Below are 18405 nucleotides of genomic sequence, written 5' to 3'. Positions count from 1 at the left end.
CCTTTATACCCGCCCCACCGGTGCCGAGACTGGTTTTATCACTTAACGAACTGGTTTGGTTTAGGGATTGGTTGGAACCGATCTACGTCGATACCTGAGCCTTCCTCAACATCACATTTTCACCTGGTTTAGTTTGACCATTGTCTACTACCTGTCCTCACCGGAGCCTTCCTCAGCAATACTTTGCGACTTGGTTTGAGCGCAGCCTACTTACCTATCTACAGCAAGAGCCTTCAGCGACACCACTTCATCAACTTGGTTCCAAGATGGCCAGCTACAAATCGACTCCCAAGCATCCCTCGGCTACCCTTCACTACCTGGCACACTGAACCCTCCACACACCACCGTGCCATCTGTGTCAAAACACGGGAATTCCTCCAACTTGCACCTCAACCTAGTTTGGTTTAAACAAACAAACCTTGGGCGTTTCTTCCCGATCTGGATTTGGATTAAACAGCCTACTGGCCGTCCCCACCAAAACATGAGCCCGAACGCGGCTGACCGTCCCAACTACCCTTCTGCTACGACTTTGAACAGGACTTCAAACCCCCACCCTTCCTCCAAGTGTAAGCAGAGGCCACCAATGGAAAAACGCTCCTCGTCTCGCCCAGGTAGCGGACTCTAGTGCGTAAGCATTCCTGTAGAATGTTTGCTGCCGGGGAGTTCTTTCAGGACTCGGTGCAGATGTTGCTTTATATTCAGCATTATGGGTATGGACGGTGGTTAACTTTGACCTCACCGGCATAGCTGCCAATTGTTTTTCTCCTCACTGCTCAGTCACGTTACAGACCATCGCACTGGATTATCTACCTCCTCGCACACAGAGGCCTAGCCTTATCTGCTGCAAATTAACGAGCGTGGACCGTCGTTGCGATTGATCACATCATCATATAGCTGACGCGGTACTCAGCTGCAGGACCTTCCATGGTGCCCATTCCCACCAGACTTTACTCTGAGGCCTTCCACCTCCGACCAAGCACTAATACCCGCGAGGACTTTTTAAAGCTCGAAACAGATGGGGCAGTTTCCACTCCACGCCCCACGGTAACGTTTGCCAGGAACCCCCCCGTAACGAAAGACGAGACACCTTAACAATAACGACCCGCGGACGAGCTTCGGTGTTTTACAGTTTTTTATTACAAGCTCCAAGATGAAAGCACAGTCTTCGGACGCCTCATCCGGGGATCCGTTACTCTTTCTGCGGGAGGAAGAAATAGATGGTTAGAGGAGGGACGTCACCTCGGAGCGGCCGGTGCAGAGTGCATCGCAGGCAGCCGATTCTTTGTGCAGGTAAACGCGGCTCAAGCAGCGGCTGCTGGTGCGGAACGCGGCAGAAGCGATCTGATTGGTTGAAGTGCAACGATTTGCTTGCGTGACAAACGCACGGTGGCAGCGGATAACGAAGCCATGCAGCAATCGCACGTCCTCGGCCATGCCGCTAGAGCTCTACACACCAGCCTGAGCGTTGGACAGAAACGTCTACGTTTCAGCTCGTTTTGGGTAAAAAAGCGTAATCATGTGCATGCGACCATGCGGCAGATCTTTAACACACGCGTGTATTATATATACCTGTGATAACATCCCTCAAGCTCACTGAGGAAGTGGCGGGAAAACAAGAGAGAGAGTTAGGTTACAACCAGGAGGTCATCATCTTTATGAATTAAAGTATAAGAAGTGGCGCCGCAGAGAGATTACTGGAAAGCCTCGGGGTCAGCCATCGTGTAGAAGGCGCCCGAGACCCCTAAATCTTGGGATTCGGCGCACAGAGCACGAGGCTTTGCAGTAACCCACAGTACTAATGAACATCGACTGGAATTCCAGCTACCGACCCGACGTCGTAATTTAAATTATATTTTTTTTTTAAAAAAAGCTAAAATTAGCCAGAATTTATCCCTGCAGAGGACCAGACAAGATTTGGAAGAATTTCGGCCTAACCCGGTTGGTAGATTCTGATTCCATCACAAAATAAGGATTGTTGGGAGCATCAGGCGGGCCACGTGGTGAAGCGAGGGTCCTCTCGCTCCCCGGTGGGCCGACCCAGGGGGTTACGCTCCACAGCAGCCATCGAATCCAGCCCGTGTTCATTATTGATGCAACGTAAAAATATATACAGATGTAAAGCCTGGCCCGGGGGCCGCCAGAGTCGGCCGTAACACCAACGTCTCACCACAACAACAAAAGGAAAGGGATGAGCGCAAAGGAAGATACAGGACGGGAGAGCGCTGGTCTCATCAGCATAAAAGGGGGTAAAATAAACCAAATAAACCAAAATAAATAAAAACCTAGAAGCACAAACCGTAAAAAAAATAAAGTGAGGATCTATGGTTTTGCTAAATTTAGAGCTTTTTTTTGGGGGGGGGGTGAAATGTAAAAGGCAGCCATTCGTACCAACGAGCAGACGCTCTGCTGGGCAACACACAGCAGGGACAATAAAGCTAAAAAAAAAAAATCTAAACATAGGCGAGGAGGGGTCCGAGCCCCCCGCTTGTGCCGAGACACATGCATGGAGCGCAAGGTGTGGACGGCGGTCACACTCATGCCACAGTACCTGCACGACACGTCACTTCTGGCGAAGGGATCCGAGAAAGTGTGAAACAGAAAAGCAGAGATTACAGACCACACAATTCCTACGAACCCGCGATAAAACATGTGACGCCAAGGGGGCGGGCCCTCCGCCGGAACCCCCCAGCGAATAGGACGGAGGGGTGCAGGGAGAGTCTAAGCCCTCATAGAAAGGGAGCGCTCACTCGTTTTATTATTCCTATCACTACAGGCTAGCCCACCAAGCTAACGCTAGCCCAGAAACAGCGTTACCTTCTGGAGCGGCGACATTGTGCGAGAGCGGGAGTAAGACAGACACAGTTATCCCGGTAAGACACGGCGACACGCTATGAGAACACGCGACGCGTTAACCCGGCGCTCGGACGCAGAGCGGAAGCCTTACCTTCTTGCCGGCGCCCACGCTGGCCTTGGCCGTGCCCCGGACTTTCTTCATTCTGTTCTTGCGCTCTTTGCGCTGTTTCCTGGATGTCTTTTTCTTCTCGTAGAGGCCGTGCTGGAAGAGATAGCGGGCAGAGACGGTAAAAATGGATCCAGGAGCGGCAAACGCCACCCTCTAAGCACTACTACCACAACTTAAAGAAAAGCCACTCGAAAAATGGCCACTTTGGGGGCATTAGCCTGATCGCGTATACCAGACATGCTGTATTCCGATACAATTTTAGATCCTCCATCCCTAAGAGTCCTAACACTCAGGGCCTTTGCTTCCATGTTCTTACCCCCCCCCCTCCGATTGGCTACTTACTCTGGCGAGTCTGTGCTTGGGCTCGTTCTTCTTGGCGTAGTCTAAGGAGTCGTAGATCATGCCGAAGCCCGTGGTTTTGCCACCGCCGAAGTGAGTCCTGAAACCGAACACAAAGATGACGTCCGGGGTGGTCTTGTACATCTTTGCCAGCTTCTCCCTGATTTCGGTCTTGGGGACGGTGGCTTTTCCAGGGTGAAGGACATCAATGACCTAAAAAACAAAAAAAACAAAACTTAATCTAAAGCTATTTCTGACCTTTGATTTAGAGAACATTCTAGAAGTTTAAATAGCTTATAAAGGAAATATAAATCTATAAACGTATAGAAATGTAACGCAGGCGATTTACCATCTGCTTCCGCTGCAGGAGCCGGTTGGTCATGAACTTCCTGGTTCTGACGGTCACCGTGTCGTTCTGCAAAGACATAAAGCAGGCATCAGCGACCGGCACCTCAAACGTACCCCATAACGGTGCAGAATACCCCCCCCCAAACACACAACGCTGAAAATCTGCCTGCCGAGCAACAAACGGCCCATCTGAGACACCGTACTGACGGTATTATATTAGATTATAGGGTACCCAACTAGCCCCACGACTACAAAGCCACGGCTTTAGGCAACCTGACCCTACAGACAGCAGCCTGTCTTAATCCATATATTAATATTTTATATATTAAGATTTTGTTCGGGGGGTGTTAGGGTACTTGTTTTAGAGCCCTATTAACCCTACAGGGTAAGACAAGTCCTGACATGCCCCAGCAGCCCATCTAGCCAGAGCCCGCAAGCTCCAGGTACACAGGGGAGACGCTATCAGTCTGCGGATGGACGTTAGCGTGGCGGACAATAAAGTTGGACAATTTGAATCCAGCCCCGGTAACGCACACAGCACCGGAGCCGGGTAACGGTCCGGAAAACTTGGGCTTTCCCATACGTTCATGTAACAGAATGCATTTTTCCTCCCCGGTAACACACCGCACAGCTATATACCCTGCCATATATACTGACTGTATACTCTGCCTTATATGGGGGGCTTCATGTGACCCCATGCATTTTCATACCTGCCCCTCACATACAGATATTGCCCCCTGCCCCCTCTATAATAGGTAATTACCCTGGGCCTCCAAAACCTGTCCCTTAGCACTAAAAACATTAAGCCAGCAGCACACAAAGGGTTACTAGCGCCCCTAAAAGTTTACTTTGACTCTGCCGAACCTAACCCACCAACCACCAAAAGCCCCCCCATTACGTGGCCACATGGGGGGGGGCAAATCGCATAGAACTTTAATGAGACAGGGCAGGAGAGTATGCGGGGTAAACAGTGAGGGAGGCCGGACAGAGCCCCACTGCCAGCTCCGGGCTTCAGCCACTGCTAGGCCTCGCCAGACTCGAGCTGAATTCACGGGACTCTAACACCGACAGCTCACAAATACCCCAGCCATCTGCCCCCTCAGGCACTCGGGGTACGTTGGCGGAACGCTCAGCACCCTGCGGGGCGGGATGGCGCGGATAACGAGCGGATTAAACACTAAAATCAGGCTGCGGGACTCACCATCTTGGCGGCTGTCTCTCTCAGGGACGAAGGAAAGGAAGAGCGAGCCTCAAGCAGCCAATCATATCGCGGGGAGCGGAAAGGGGGCGGAACCAACGCGGCCAACCAGAAAGAGCGGAGCGTCACGTCAATCAACTGTAGAGACCCCGCCCACTGCATGTAGTGTGCGCTGTAAGTGTCAAAAAAAACAAAACAAATAATAATATAAATAATAAAAAATATATATATAAAAAAGCTGACAGCTCCAGAAATTCCGAAAAAAATGTATTTAAATATTTAAAAATAAATTAACACAACAAATAGAAAAACTATATTATACATTTAATAAAAATAGATCTTTTTTCTTAAATCACGCACCGCCACGAGGAAAATCTTACAATAATATGAGAACTTTTAGAAATTAAATGACACATTGATCTGTATGAAAATTCTGAAGCGGACCAGCCTCCCAGCAGAAGTGGTAGCGGCTAATACAGTGAGGGGATTAAACATGCATGGGATAGACATACGGCTCCTGAATCTAAGACGAGACCAACAACTGATTAAGGTTGATTAACAACTGTGTAGTTCATCTGTCCATCAGAATTGATGCTATTAACTCTTTCATTAGTAAATAACACATTCTAACTCCACCCCCTTGAATATCAAAACCTTTTTTTGGCTTTTTTCCCCCATATTTTTTCAGGGAATTCCTAATTTTCACATGATTGATGTGACGCCTAGGTGGAACAGCCGCTTTAACACCTATGGACCGCATGTGTGTCTGCAGTTTGCCATCCTGCCGCCAGGTGTCGCTGCGACGTCCTCTGCATCTCTACGCTCCTCTCTATGCTCCTCTCGGCTAATACTGTCTAGGCAGCGCGCGGTACTTTATGGTGGCTTGGAGGTCATCCCGGAAGTGATTTGAGCAGCATGGACAGCTGAGCGCTGCTGTTTTCGCAGTGGGACGGAAGCTCACGTGTCAGGGCTGCTCGCCGGGGAGGCGATAGCTGCGGACGGCAAGATGAAGGAGCAATTCAGGGAGACGGATGTGGCTAAGAAGATGTGAGTGAGAGCTGGACGGGTGGCAGCCATTGGCAGGGGGGAGAGCAGGAACCTGCTGACAGCTCCCCTGTGCTCACTGTGTCTGTCCTGGGTGGACAGGTCAGGGTTAGGCCAGTGCCAGGGTAGTGGATAAGGGGAGCAGCCTCCCAGCAGATGTGGTAGAGGGTAATACAGTGATGGGCGAAGCATGCATGGGATAGGCATATGCCTCCTGAATCTTAGACCAACGACTGATTAAGGAGAGATGAGCAGAATAGACGGGCCGAACGGGGGCCGATCTGCTGGCAGAGGCTATATTTCATATACAGATGTGGTATACGGAGCGGTGCGAAGGCAATGATGGGATTAACCCTGTAATTCCCAACTATTCCAATCTATTGAAGGGCAATAAGGCACCCGGTCCTCCCATGTAAACTAAGAGGGGGCAGCCGATGGGACATTGGAATCCATGGATGTTCTTACCCCTTCCCCGCGTTACGGAATATGTTATAACGGGTGTCCAACTGAGAAGGACTACCTCTCCCATAATGCGCCTTCAGCTTAGTGGCTGGCAGAGGAGTATGGGAGATGTAGTCCTGCAGCAGCTGGAGGGCAGCAGGTTGTGGTATAAGATCATCTAGACGCTTTCCTCTTCCTCTCGATCCAACAGAAGCCACATCTGCTTCGGGGTGAAGTCTGCAGAGCAGATCCGCCAACAAGCCCACATCCAGGTGGTGAGCAAGAACCTCTATGCCCAGGACAATAACCACTCGCCCCTCTCGTTTGGAGTCCTCGATCACCGCATGGTAAGCAGAGCTGTAGTGAAGGGTTGTTGGTAGGTGGTACAGCCTCCCAGTGGAAGTGGTAGAGGCTGATAGAGTGAGGCTGGTCCTGGGTCCCCGCTCGTTGGCATTAATCTGATCTCGTTTCACCGTCTTCCGTGTTTAAGGGGACGAGCGAGAAGGACCGGCCGTGTCTGACGTGCGGGAAGAACCTGGCGGATTGTCTTGGGCATTATGGGTACTTGGATCTGGAGCTGCCCTGCTTCCATGTGGGGTACTTCAAGGCTGTTATCGGCATCTTACAGGTGAGGTCCTCATGCCGGGGGGGTCAGGAAGGTCCTCAAGTACTGGAGGCTGCCTGAGCTTGATAGGAACCGACCAGCGAGGGAGATGCTCCTGGAGCCTAGAATTAAGGGGGGGGCGATGCTCCTGGGTTCTAGAATTAACGGCTAGTGGGGGCGGCGGTGCTCCTGGGCCCCAGTACAGGGAGGCCTCCTGAAGGTTGAAGTTCCTCATGAGATGGCATCGCTGTAATGGCTCTGCCGCTCCTCAGATGATCTGTAAGACCTGCTCCCGTATCATGCTGACCCCGGAGGAGAAGAAGCTATTCCTCGATCAGTTGAAGAGACCGGGCCTCGCCTACCTTCAGAAAAGGGGCCTGAAGAAGAAAATATCAGAAAAGTGTCGCAAAAAGACCGTGTGTCTGCACTGCGGGGCCTTCAACGGTGAGAGCGCGTCCACGGTGTGAGAGAGAGGACACGTTTCTGTCATCCACGAATGGCTTATTAAGTGCGCTGCTGCGGTCTTCTTGCCCCCCAGGTCAGGTGAAGAAGTGCGGCTTACTGAAAATCATCCACGAGAAGTACAAGGCTACCAAGAAGGTGGCGGACCCCGTGGTGACGCGCTTCCTGCAGTCCTTCGAAACGGCCATCGAGCACAACAAGGAGGTGGAGGCTCTTCTTGGACGGGCGCAGGTGAGCAAAAGAGGCCTGCAGGAGCTAAGTCTGGGTCATCGTGCCTGTTGGGTGCCGGGCATCATGGGAATTGTAGTCCCACAACATACGGAGAGCTAAGTCTCCACGCTCCGGTTTCTCGCTGCCGTCACTCATGTTTGTCGTCGTTCACGCAGGAGAACCTCAACCCGCTGGTAGTGCTCAACATCTTGAGACGGATCCCTGCTGAGGACGTTCCACTGCTGCTCATGAACCCGGAGGCGGCCAAGCCGTGTGACCTGATCCTGACCCGGCTATTGGTTCCCCCTCTCTGTATCCGCCCGTCGGTTGTGAGTGAGCTCAAATCCGGCACCAATGAAGATGACCTCACCATGAAGCTGACCGAGATCATCTTCTTGAATGATGTCATCAAGAAGGTGGGTCCTCGCGGCCTCCAAGCTGGAGCATGGGTAGTAGTTGAGGCGTGTCAGAGCCTTCCGGTCAGTGACTGAGGCGCCCGCGTCTTTTCTCTCTGCAGCACAGGATAACGGGAGCCAAGACTCAGATGATAATGGAGGACTGGGACTTCCTGCAGCTGCAGTGCGCTCTCTACATAAACAGCGAGCTCTCCGGCATCCCCATGAACATGGCGCCCAAGAAGTGGACCCGCGGGTTTGTCCAGAGGTTAAAGGGGAAGCAAGGTGAGCTGGAAGGACTCTGAGAGCCGCCATCTTGCCCCCCCCGAGTCACGGGGTATAAATCTCCCCCTCTTATATCTGTGATAATAGCGTTACGGAGGGGCCTGCGCGGCTGGAAACCATCTCTAGCGCTAGAGACTCAACTTCCTGCTTGGGCTGACCCAATAAAATGAAACCACTCTAATAATCTCTTCCACAGGCCGCTTCAGAGGAAACCTCTCGGGGAAGAGAGTGGATTTCTCCGGCCGCACGGTGATCTCTCCGGATCCCAATCTCCGCATCGACGAGGTCGCCGTCCCGGTCCACGTGGCTAAAATTCTGACCTTTCCAGAAAAGGTGAGCATAATTTAACTTTTTGACCCTAAAAATAAGGAATATGGTTGCTGCGGGAAATATGGGTGGGATTTACGTGGATTGTGGGTTGGGCACCACTTAGCTCCTCCCCCTGTTAGACTCGTCGGCTTGCCGTTGGTTCTGCCGGGGGGGGGCTCCGCTCTCTGCCTGATGCGCGGCCCCTGTTCCCTTTTTACGGACAGGTTAACAAAGCAAACATCGCCTTCATGAGGAAGCTGGTGCAGAGCGGGCCGGACGTCCATCCCGGGGCCAACTTCATCCAGCAGCGGCACACGCAGATGAAAAGGTTCAAAAACACAACTGCGGATTTGAGTTATTTTCAATGTTTTAATACATTTTTTAAATGTTTTTTTTTTCCCCTCCCCTTTTATTGCATTTTAATGGATATTCCTTTATTAATGTACTTTTTTAATATACAATCTTTTTCTCCTTCCTCTTTTGCGGTTTAATAGTTTTATTAAAACAAAATTATGTGATTTCTATATTTTTTTTGCATATTAATAGATATTCCTTCATTATAATTTTAATTAAACTGTACTTTTTTTTTTTTTATGGTTTTAATATCATCGTCTTGTGTTAATCCCCCCCGCAGGTTTCTGAAGTACGGCAACCGCGAGAAGATCGCCCAGGAGCTGAGGTTCGGAGACACCGTGGAGAGACACATGATCGACGGGGACATCGTCCTCTTCAACCGGCAGCCGTCCCTGCACAAGCTCAGCATCATGGCCCATATCGTAAGGGGCATCGGCCAATGGGGTGGGGGGGATGGAAGACATATAAACCGCTCTGTGTCCGCAGCCGGCCCAATCGGATTTAAGCTTCCCGCTTCCGCTCGCTGCTGTCACTTTTAGACCGTGACTTCAATGCCGCGTTACAAAAAGTCCCAACGGCTTGTGGTTTTTCCTCCCCGCAGGCCCGGGTCAAACCCCACAGAACCTTCCGCTTCAATGAATGCGTCTGCACGCCGTACAACGCTGACTTTGACGGGGACGAGATGAACCTCCATCTGCCCCAAACCGAGGAGGCGAAGGCCGAAGCCTATGTGCTTATGGGGGTGAGTAATACATCGTAGCCCCCCCGAGGAATTATTTGCCCCGTCTGACGCGCCTATGAGGTTACGTTAAAATATATATTTTAGAAGGATGGGGCTTTTTCCTCCCCAGTGTAGGAGCCGGCGGCCATTAAGATCGTTGGCTGTTGGGTATAAAAAAAAATTCTGTGCCTTTCAGACAAAAGCTAACCTGGTGACGCCGCGTAACGGGGAGCCTCTCATTGCCGCCATCCAGGACTTTCTCACAGGTCAGTGTTGGCTTTTGCTGGGCGGCTGTTCCACGTATTCCGTTCCGCCTCTGACCCTCTGGTGTTCCATTCCGGACTCTCGCTGTAACGTTTCTCTCCCATCCCCCCCTCTCTTCTCCATGCTGCTCCCCGTCGGTTCCTGATGTTTTTCCTGCCGCTAGCCGCCTACCTCCTGACCCTCAAAGATACGTTTTTCGACCGCGCCAAGACGTGCCAGATCATCGCTTCCATCCTGGTGGGGAAAGACGAGAAGATCAAGGTCCGCCTCCCTCCTCCGGTCATACTCAAGGTAAGCGGCCCTTAAACGTCTCGCTTGACTCTCATTTGACTCTTGGGGCGTTCTTGGACCTGATTGTTGACTCCTAAACCCTCAGCCGGTGACTCTTTGGACGGGGAAGCAGATCTTCAGCCTCATCCTTCACCCCAGCGTTGACAGCCCGGTCCGAGCCAACTTGCGTACAAAGGGCAAGCAGTACTGCGGCAAAGGAGAAGACCTCTGTCGTAACGACTCCTGTGAGTGCGCCTTTCCTGCTGTCTCGAGGGAGTTTCTCTTACAGGGAGACCTCTGAGGTCCCATCTGTCGCCTACTTGGCCATGTCGGGTTTTAATTGTAACAGTAGCCGAGGTGGCCTTTAGCTTTGTGAAACTATACCGAGAACGACCCACCGCCACGTTGATGAGGTGGTCCTGAGTCAATGCTACATATGAGGCCCCCTCTCGGTGGCCCGTTGGGAGGCCCCCTCTCGGTGGCCCATTAGAAGGCCCGGGTCGATGTCTTACGTCTGACTTCCCTTTCTCCTTAGACGTGACCATTCAGAACAGCGAGCTGATGTCCGGCAGCATGGACAAGGGAACCCTGGGCTCCGGCTCCAAGAATAACATCTTCTACATCCTCCTCCGAGACTGGGGACAGATGGAAGCGGCCGATGCCATGTCACGTCTGGCCAGGCTGGCCCCCGTCTACCTGTGTGAGTGCCAATCAGCTGCTGTCTCTTCCTCGTTGGCTAGAAGCTGATAGGCTGATGTCCTATCCTAATAGATTGATGGAACCTTACAGTGTATCTAAGACTGTTCCGATGATGGGGGGGGGCAATGCTTTGTCACCCTTTAACCCCTTAGGTTTATTGTTGTGAAGCTGAGAGTTTAGGTTGGCGGTTGGCGTCTGTTCCATTCACCGATATGTTTGTCTGTCGTCCGCATCCAGCCAACCGCGGCTTCTCCATCGGCATTGGTGACGTCACCCCAGGGCAGGGACTGCTGAAGGCCAAGCAGGACCTCTTGGACGCTGGCTACAAGAAATGCGACGAGTACATTGAGGCTCTGAACACGGGCAAGCTGCAGCAACAGCCTGGGTGCACGGCGGAGGAGACCCTGGAGGTAGGAGGCTCCGGAAGGAGTGTTGGCTTCGGTTGGTGGCTCCCGTAAGGCTCCTATAGTAACCGTCCTTGGTGATTTGTCTTCTGCTCCTCCAGGCTCTGATCCTGCGCGAGTTGTCAGTGATCAGAGACCACGCGGGTAGCGCCTGTTTGAGGGAACTGGACAAGAGTAACAGCCCGCTCATCATGGCGCTCTGCGGCTCCAAAGGTAAGAAGGTTGAGAAGTACGGCGACTCTTCACACCTCCTCGAACCCGGGTTTGGCAGATTCCATTAAATGTCTCGCTTCTATCCAAGTTGTAAGCTCTTTGAGCCGGGCGCTCGTCCCCTCTTTGACTGTGTAGGCCCGTACCGTGTCTTGGTTTCTGGATGTCTTACGGCTCCTTGGCGCATCTTCTGCAGGGTCTTTCATTAACATCTCCCAGATGATCGCCTGCGTGGGTCAGCAGGCCATCAGCGGCTTCCGTGTCCCCGACGGCTTCGAGAACCGATCCCTCCCGCATTTTGAGAAGCACTCAAAGGTAACAATGGACTCCTAATGGCCCATTGGGGGGTAGCAGCACGCTATTGGGTGGAGATGACACATGACTAAGGTTGTGACCAAGTACTAGAACTACCCTTCTGTACTGTCTCTACCTTACAAATTCCCAAAAACAATATCACGATCCTTGACATGCTTTGAAAGTCTCGTTCACATGAGTGTTTCTAATATCACGTCTGCCGAGTCGTATCATCAAGACGTTGACTTCTCGAGTCTTGGTGGAGATCGTAGCCCTCTGTTCCTTACCATACTTTGCTCTTAAAGCTCTTCATTCATCTCTGTATTTCAGCTCCCGGCAGCCAAAGGGTTTGTGGCCAACAGTTTCTACTCGGGTCTCACTCCCACAGAATTCTTCTTCCACACCATGGCTGGTCGAGAAGGTCTGGTGGACACTGCTGTGAAGACAGCAGAAACGGGATATATGCAGGTGAGACGGACCAAACGTCTTTTTCTTTTGTGTAGGCTGATGTTTACGTTCAAAAACCTCTTTAGGGGGGTGAGTACATGTGATATTATCGAGAGGCCAATCATAGAGGTTTCTGTGACCTCTGGATAGAAGCCAACCATCACGGGTTTGGAGCCTTCACAGCATTAAATGTTCTTGATCGAAGGCTAAATAACCGTTAATCTTTGTTTACTTAGAGGCGTCTGGTGAAGTCCCTGGAGGACCTTTGCTCCCAGTATGACCTCACCGTCCGGAGCTCCACCGGAGACGTCATCCAGTTCATCTACGGCGGAGATGGGCTGGACCCGGCGGCCATGGAAGGGAAGGACGAGCCCTTGGAGTTTAAACGCGTCCTCGACAATGTGAAAGTGAGTTAAGCGATCGGAGACTCCTACGGAATGCTTCTTCCACACCACGGCTGGTGGTCGAGAAGGTCTTGGTGGGTTTTGGAGGCCATGGTTATTTTTGGTCAAGTCTTGCGCTGTTAAGGTTCTACCAAGATTATGATGGCTCTAGGGTCTTCTAACAGAACAGCAAAATAAAAAATGAAGCCGGAGGTTACCATGGTGGCCTGGTGTTAATTGTTCCGTCTCTTTCCGTAGGCGGTGTACCCCTGCCCCGGTGAGCCGGCTCTAAGTAACAACGAGGTGGTGCTGACCGCCGAGTCCATCATGAAGAAGCCGGAGTTCCTCTGCTGTCAGGATGCCTACCTGCAGGTAATGTTGGGTTCCGCGGCCAGCCCGGAAGCTTTAGTGTCTTAGTGTCCCTGAGTAAGGCTGATCTAAGATGGTCGGGACCTGGGGAAGGAACTTCTACTGATCCGAGCTGCCATGACACTAGCTTGGGGGGGATCTTGAGCCAAGGGAGTTGTGCTTCTGTCCCACCAAGCAGTCATCACGCCAGGAGTTGCTTTCTCCTTGGGCGGTGGGAATTGTTCCCATCAGCCTTCGCAGTTGGGTGGTGGCAGCCGACGGCTTCCTGATGTGCTACCGTGTTGTAAAATGCGTAAGTTAGCAGTGACTATTTAACCCTTTTATAATTGGCTCTTCTCTCTTCCTTGCTGCAAGTCGCTCACTGACACTGGGTACAGGCACTTCTACGAGGTAACGGCATTGTATGTCGCCCTTCGAATCCGTGTGCTCTGCTTACATACGTGTGTCGCTTAACAAGGCGTGTGTGTTCACCAAAGCAGGAGCTGGAAGCGGCGCTTTCCGTCTCCCTGACTTCACCATGCGTAACGAAGGGCCGCCCGATGCGTTTCTCCTGGAGGAAGCGCTGAGCCGGCCCTGCGTAATGCGTACTCAAATCAGTGAGAACGTTCCTACAGGAGAAACGCGTTGGCCGACCCTTCGTGATGCCCATTACGCTAATCGGATTAAAAAGGCACTCTTTATTGAAGGCCACAGGGCTCTTTGGTGGCAATTCTTGGTTTTTTTGCCCCGTAATTTGCCCTTAAAGGGGATACCCTGGTGTTAAACCCGGTGAGGGGTAGATTAGAATGTTAGGGAAGAATATGACTCTTGGCTTCAGCACATTGAGTCTGCGCGCCCGCAGGCGGCCATTATGTATGGTCATGTGACTTTTGGCCTACTCCGCCGAAGCCACCGTATGCCGCCTGCCTTACGGCGGGAATCGGAGTCCTTAATGCCTCTTGACTCCAAGAACCCGCTCATGGGAGGCCAACTGTTTACCACCGCGTGGTGCAAGGAGATTTAATGCATAAAAAATGTAAACATGGCTGCCGACGCTTTTCGTCTCATTGCCTCCAGGGGGGGTCAGTCTCATTCAGTCGGCAGCGTGTCTGATGTCTGCTTTCTCCCGCTCGCTCTTCCCTGTGTTTCTAGATTTGTGACCACGTGTGTGCTTTCGTTAAATGTCTCCCCGCTGTCTGTGAAACGCGCTGGGGGTCGGAGCGCGAGCTAAAATATATATGTAATGTTCATGGGGTAAATACGTTGTCTTCCTGAGCCGTGGTTTCGGGTCTTGCCCCCGGACGGCCCGGGGCGTTACTTATCCGCCTCTGCTTATCTCCAGGAAATAAAAACCTTTGTGAAGAGCGTGTCTGAATGTATTAAGAAGACCCGCGATAAATATGGCATCAATGACAACGGCACAACCGAGGTACCCGGCGCCCTGCGATGGCATAGTCTGTGTTGGCGTAGTCTTTATATAAGAGGCACAATTGGCTCTTATACAGAACTTCTCCCTTTGCCCCTTTTGCTGTAGCCGCGGGTCTTGTACCAGCTGGATAGGATCACCCCGACCCAGCTCGAGAAGTTCTTGGAGACCTGCCGGGATAAGTATATGAGGTATGTGTGGATCCCCGCGAAACGCGTCGGGGGTGGCGGCTTTGCTTTCCCTCGTTCTTCGGATGAGTCGAGTCCACGTCTGGTAACGTTTGCCGAGTTTGTAGTCTTCGTTCCATACAATCCATCTTTGTCGTCAGGGCGCAGATGGAGCCAGGCTCGGCGGTGGGCGCCCTCTGCGCTCAAAGTATAGGAGAACCCGGCACGCAGATGACCCTGAAAACGTTTCACTTTGCTGGTGTGGCTTCCATGAACATCACATTAGGAGTGCCTCGCATCAAGGAGATCATCAACGCCTCTAAAAACATCAGGTATGTGGACAGAGATGGACATACGTGGATGGTGTGGCGGTCAAAAAGCAGACCGTATAGGATGGCTTCTCCTTGGGCGCTGGTCACCCATGAAGTAGGTGGTCCTACTGAGCAGAAGGTCCTCACCGCCCGTCAGATCTTTAGTCTCCGTGTTGATATTTTCCGCAGCACGCCCATCATAACGGCCCAAATGGACGTCGACGACGACTCTGACTTTGCCCGTCTTGTTAAAGGCCGGATCGAGAAGACATTGTTGGGAGAGGTGAGGTTCTACCTTCTATGGTTGACTTCCATCGTTGCCAAGCACTCTATCCAGACACCGTCTTACGATGGAGTCTTGGCACCGATTTGAGCCGCCTGGAACTTTTTGCTCATTGCGTGTTTAGACTGTCCAGCGTTGTAAATCTTCTCTTGCTTTAGATATCGGAGTACATAGAAGAAGTCTTTCTTCCCGATGACTGCTTTCTCATGGTCAAGCTGTCCCTGGAGCGGATTCGATTATTGAGGCTGGAGGTAAGGCGTTTGTCCCACATAAATATTAAATCCGTTCCCAGCTCTGTGAAAGTGATGGCGCTGAAGTATGTGTTCTGGGTCCCCCCTCCAGGTGAACGCAGAGACCGTGCGCTACTCCATCTGCATGTCCAAGCTGCGCGTGAAGTCTGGGGATATCGCTGTGCACGGGGAAGCCGTAGTGTGCGTCACCCCGCGAGAGAACAACAAAAGTTCCATGTATTACGTCTTGCAGTCCTTGAAACAGGAACTTCCGAAGGTGGGTCTGACTTCCACCAACCAGAGTTCTACCACTTCTGCTTGGAGGTAGTCTCGCTTATCTACTCCCCTCTCGGGCCTTCGTTCAGGTGGTTGTGCAGGGGATCCCAGAGGTGTCGCGCGCCGTCATACACATCGACGAGCAGAGCGGGAAGGAGAAGTACAAGCTGCTGGTGGAAGGCGACAACCTGCGCGCTGTCATGGCCACCCATGGGGTCAAAGGTTCTCATACTACGTCCAACAATACCTACGAGGTAACAAAGGTCCAGTGGATCTTCTCAGCTCCAACCACGTGTATTAGATCTTTCTATAAGAGTTTGAGACCTGTCGTGTTTGATGTCTGATCTCCTTCTCAAGGTCGAGAAGACTTTGGGTATCGAAGCCGCCCGCTCCACCATTATCAACGAAATCCAGTACACCATGGTGAACCACGGAATGAGCATTGACCGGCGCCATGTCATGCTGCTGGGTGACTTGATGACCTACAAGGTGAGGGTGCTGGCCAGACCGGGGCAGCTTTCTTGCCTCCAACGATGGGTGGTTTGGCGAGTCCACTCTTTTGGTCGTTTAGACCGTTGACCACCTCTCTCCGCCGGGCTCTCGATCTCTGTTATAGTTAATACAGGAAGGCGTCTGATGGCTGTAGAAAAATGTTGTGTTAATACTGGATGGCTTTAGACGCGTCTTACACACGGGTTGAGGCCCCGGCCAGTCTTGGATCCTGTTCCCCGTTGGCATCGCTCCCGGCGGCATTAACAGCCTTCTGTCCTTCCTGCAGGGGGAAGTGCTGGGCATCACCCGCTTCGGCCTGGCCAAGATGAAGGAGAGCGTCCTGATGTTGGCCTCCTTCGAGAAGACGGCCGATCATCTTTTCGACGCGGCCTATTTCGGGCAGAAGGATTCCGTGTGCGGTAAGTGAAGCCCCCCCCCCCCAACCCTTTAATTCACTAATACGGTGAGAAATGTTTTCGGTGGTCCTTTAAACTCGTTCTCTCTCCACGCACAGGGGTCTCAGAGTGCATCATAATGGGCATCCCTATGAACATTGGAACCGGCCTCTTCAAGCTCCTCCACAAAGCGGACAAAGACCCCAATCCTCCGATGAGACCTCTTATTTTTGACAGTAAGGATTTTCACATCCCAGTCACCGGCACGTAGCCGGGGGTCCGAGACGCGGACCCAGGGACCCCCCCCCCCATACCCCCATCCGGCTTGGAGTATATAACAGGCTGGCGAAAGAACTTGGAAGACGAGGCGCTGCCCCGCATCGATACGTTACAAATGGATTCCGGAACTCCCGAGAAGTCACGGCGGTTATTGGAACAAAGCAATCCTAGAGCGCTGCTATGCGTAGAGCCGCGTGTTAGATTGTAACAGACACGCGGTACTTGGAACACGGGTGCTACCGTGTTGTAACCCTTTGTTGCTCGGTATGGTGTGTTACAGAAAACACATTTCAGCTGAGAAACGCGTTATTTCTTTTGTTTGTAGAGTTAACTATACATTATACGGGGCTGGCTCAGCCCTTCCTGCCGGAGAAATGCGTCGGGGTTGGCCCTTTATAACGTGCCTCTCCGGGAAGCCACGTACTCGGCCTCCGGAGGTGTGGGGGGGGATGGGTAATGAGGTCATTTCTCCTGCTGCTTTTTTTTCCCCGACGCATTTCATGTTTGCTGCCTCGAGACAATTCCTCAACGTTTGTCATGTACAGAAAATGCACTTGTTTTCCCTGTAAATAAATAAAAAATAAAATAAAAAAAACGTTCATTATTTCTTTATGGGGTGGAAGAATCTTTGTGTTGGAGGGGGCTTCTCTCCAAAGGGGGTTTTTAAATAGATGGGGGGGGGGGTTGTAATTCTTTCATTTAAAAGACCAGAAGGATACTGCGGCCTTACCACACTTGAAATGGACAGAGGGGCAATTATTGTTTAAGGGGTGTGGCTAGGGGCAGGGATCTATTTACCCCGTTCGGTTTATAAAGCAGTTTCCTGCTGTTTATATACACGTTGTTGCACCCCCCCTCCTCTGGGCCGTGTGGCGTGTTGGTGACACGGGAGCAGCTTGCTTGTGCAAGGAGCTGTCGCTTACCATGAGTGTCTCAGCGATCGTCCTCGGGCTGTAAGCTTCCTGGCGAATGATCCCAGCAATAGTCAACTTACATTGAAAGAGCTAAGAAATGCCCCTCTCTCCTCCCCTGATGCCCCTCTTTTCTAGGAGGTCAGAATGTTTGCTGGGTATGAGGGGATCGCAGGGTTCTACAGCCCTAAAAGCCCCGATAATGTGTATAGAAACAGCTTTATAAATTAAACGGGGTAAATAAACCCCATTATTTTTGCTCTAATGTAGGGTTTACCCCCCCTCGCCGCACTTTTTCCTCCCCACTTGCCGTCTGGCCTTTCGGGGGCTTATACGGCAGCTCGTTTTTGTTCATGTCTCTTGAAGACTTCATTGAGGGGGCACCTGAGAAGCTCCGGCCCTCCCACGGGGCTTTTGGCCAGGGCAAGAAGTGGGTAATGTGCCTCTTTAGGGAGTAGGACCCCCATGAGGTGAAGGTTTGGGGCCCATCGTGCCTTATTTGGACTCTACACGCCTACCAATGAAATGACTCCGTCCGATCGATGGGTGGCCTAACAGAAGAGTGCCTCTCATTGGCCGCTTCGGAGGTCAGGAGGTCTACCTTGTTGGACCTTTTCCCTGGTCTTCCCTGATGGTGGGTTTGG

At 51.9% G+C, this 18405-nt stretch overlaps 2 protein-coding genes across 5 annotated transcripts; one reads left to right on the top strand and one right to left on the bottom strand.

Annotated features, from left to right (window-relative positions):
• Positions 1-1114: 1114 nt before the first annotated feature.
• RPS24 (ribosomal protein S24) lies at positions 1115-5014 on the bottom strand. 3 transcript variants are annotated; one of them, XM_053450502.1, is made up of 6 exons: positions 4851-5014; positions 3651-3716; positions 3305-3514; positions 2945-3055; positions 1570-1593; positions 1115-1198 (listed from the first exon to the last, which is right to left on the bottom strand). In XM_053450502.1, the coding sequence occupies exons 1-5, from the start codon at positions 5007-5009 to the stop codon at positions 1591-1593; spliced, it is 549 nt and encodes a 182-aa protein (XP_053306477.1). In that variant the 5' UTR covers positions 5010-5014; the 3' UTR covers positions 1115-1198; positions 1570-1590. The 3 variants fall into 3 exon arrangements, with proteins under 3 accessions (XP_053306477.1, XP_053306476.1, XP_053306475.1); XM_053450501.1 differs by lacking the exon at positions 1570-1593; XM_053450500.1 differs by lacking the exons at positions 1115-1198; positions 1570-1593 and having other exon boundaries at positions 2909-3055.
• Positions 5015-5734: 720 nt separating this feature from the next.
• POLR3A (RNA polymerase III subunit A) lies at positions 5735-17437 on the top strand. 2 transcript variants are annotated; one of them, XM_053450479.1, is made up of 32 exons: positions 5735-5894; positions 6544-6679; positions 6823-6960; positions 7209-7380; positions 7475-7629; positions 7785-8024; positions 8126-8288; positions 8485-8621; positions 8822-8925; positions 9232-9373; positions 9553-9693; positions 9869-9938; positions 10100-10227; positions 10313-10451; positions 10742-10906; positions 11143-11315; positions 11411-11522; positions 11716-11834; positions 12144-12281; positions 12497-12667; positions 12902-13015; positions 13367-13402; positions 14334-14420; positions 14526-14608; positions 14746-14916; positions 15085-15178; positions 15337-15429; positions 15521-15685; positions 15774-15938; positions 16042-16173; positions 16463-16595; positions 16691-17437. In XM_053450479.1, exons 1-32 carry the CDS (start codon positions 5854-5856, stop codon positions 16840-16842), a joined length of 4209 nt encoding a protein of 1402 aa, XP_053306454.1. In that variant the 5' UTR covers positions 5735-5853; the 3' UTR covers positions 16843-17437. The 2 variants fall into 2 exon arrangements, with proteins under 2 accessions (XP_053306454.1, XP_053306455.1); XM_053450480.1 differs by lacking the exon at positions 13367-13402.
• The last annotated feature ends 968 nt before the right edge of the window (positions 17438-18405 follow it).

This window comes from Spea bombifrons, chromosome 11 (assembly GCF_027358695.1).
Source record: "Spea bombifrons isolate aSpeBom1 chromosome 11, aSpeBom1.2.pri, whole genome shotgun sequence".
NCBI classification, from domain to species: domain Eukaryota; kingdom Metazoa; phylum Chordata; class Amphibia; order Anura; family Pelobatidae; genus Spea; species Spea bombifrons.
The sequence above is the reverse complement of the archived record's forward strand: the minus strand, read 5'-3'. Positions and strand labels throughout refer to the sequence as shown.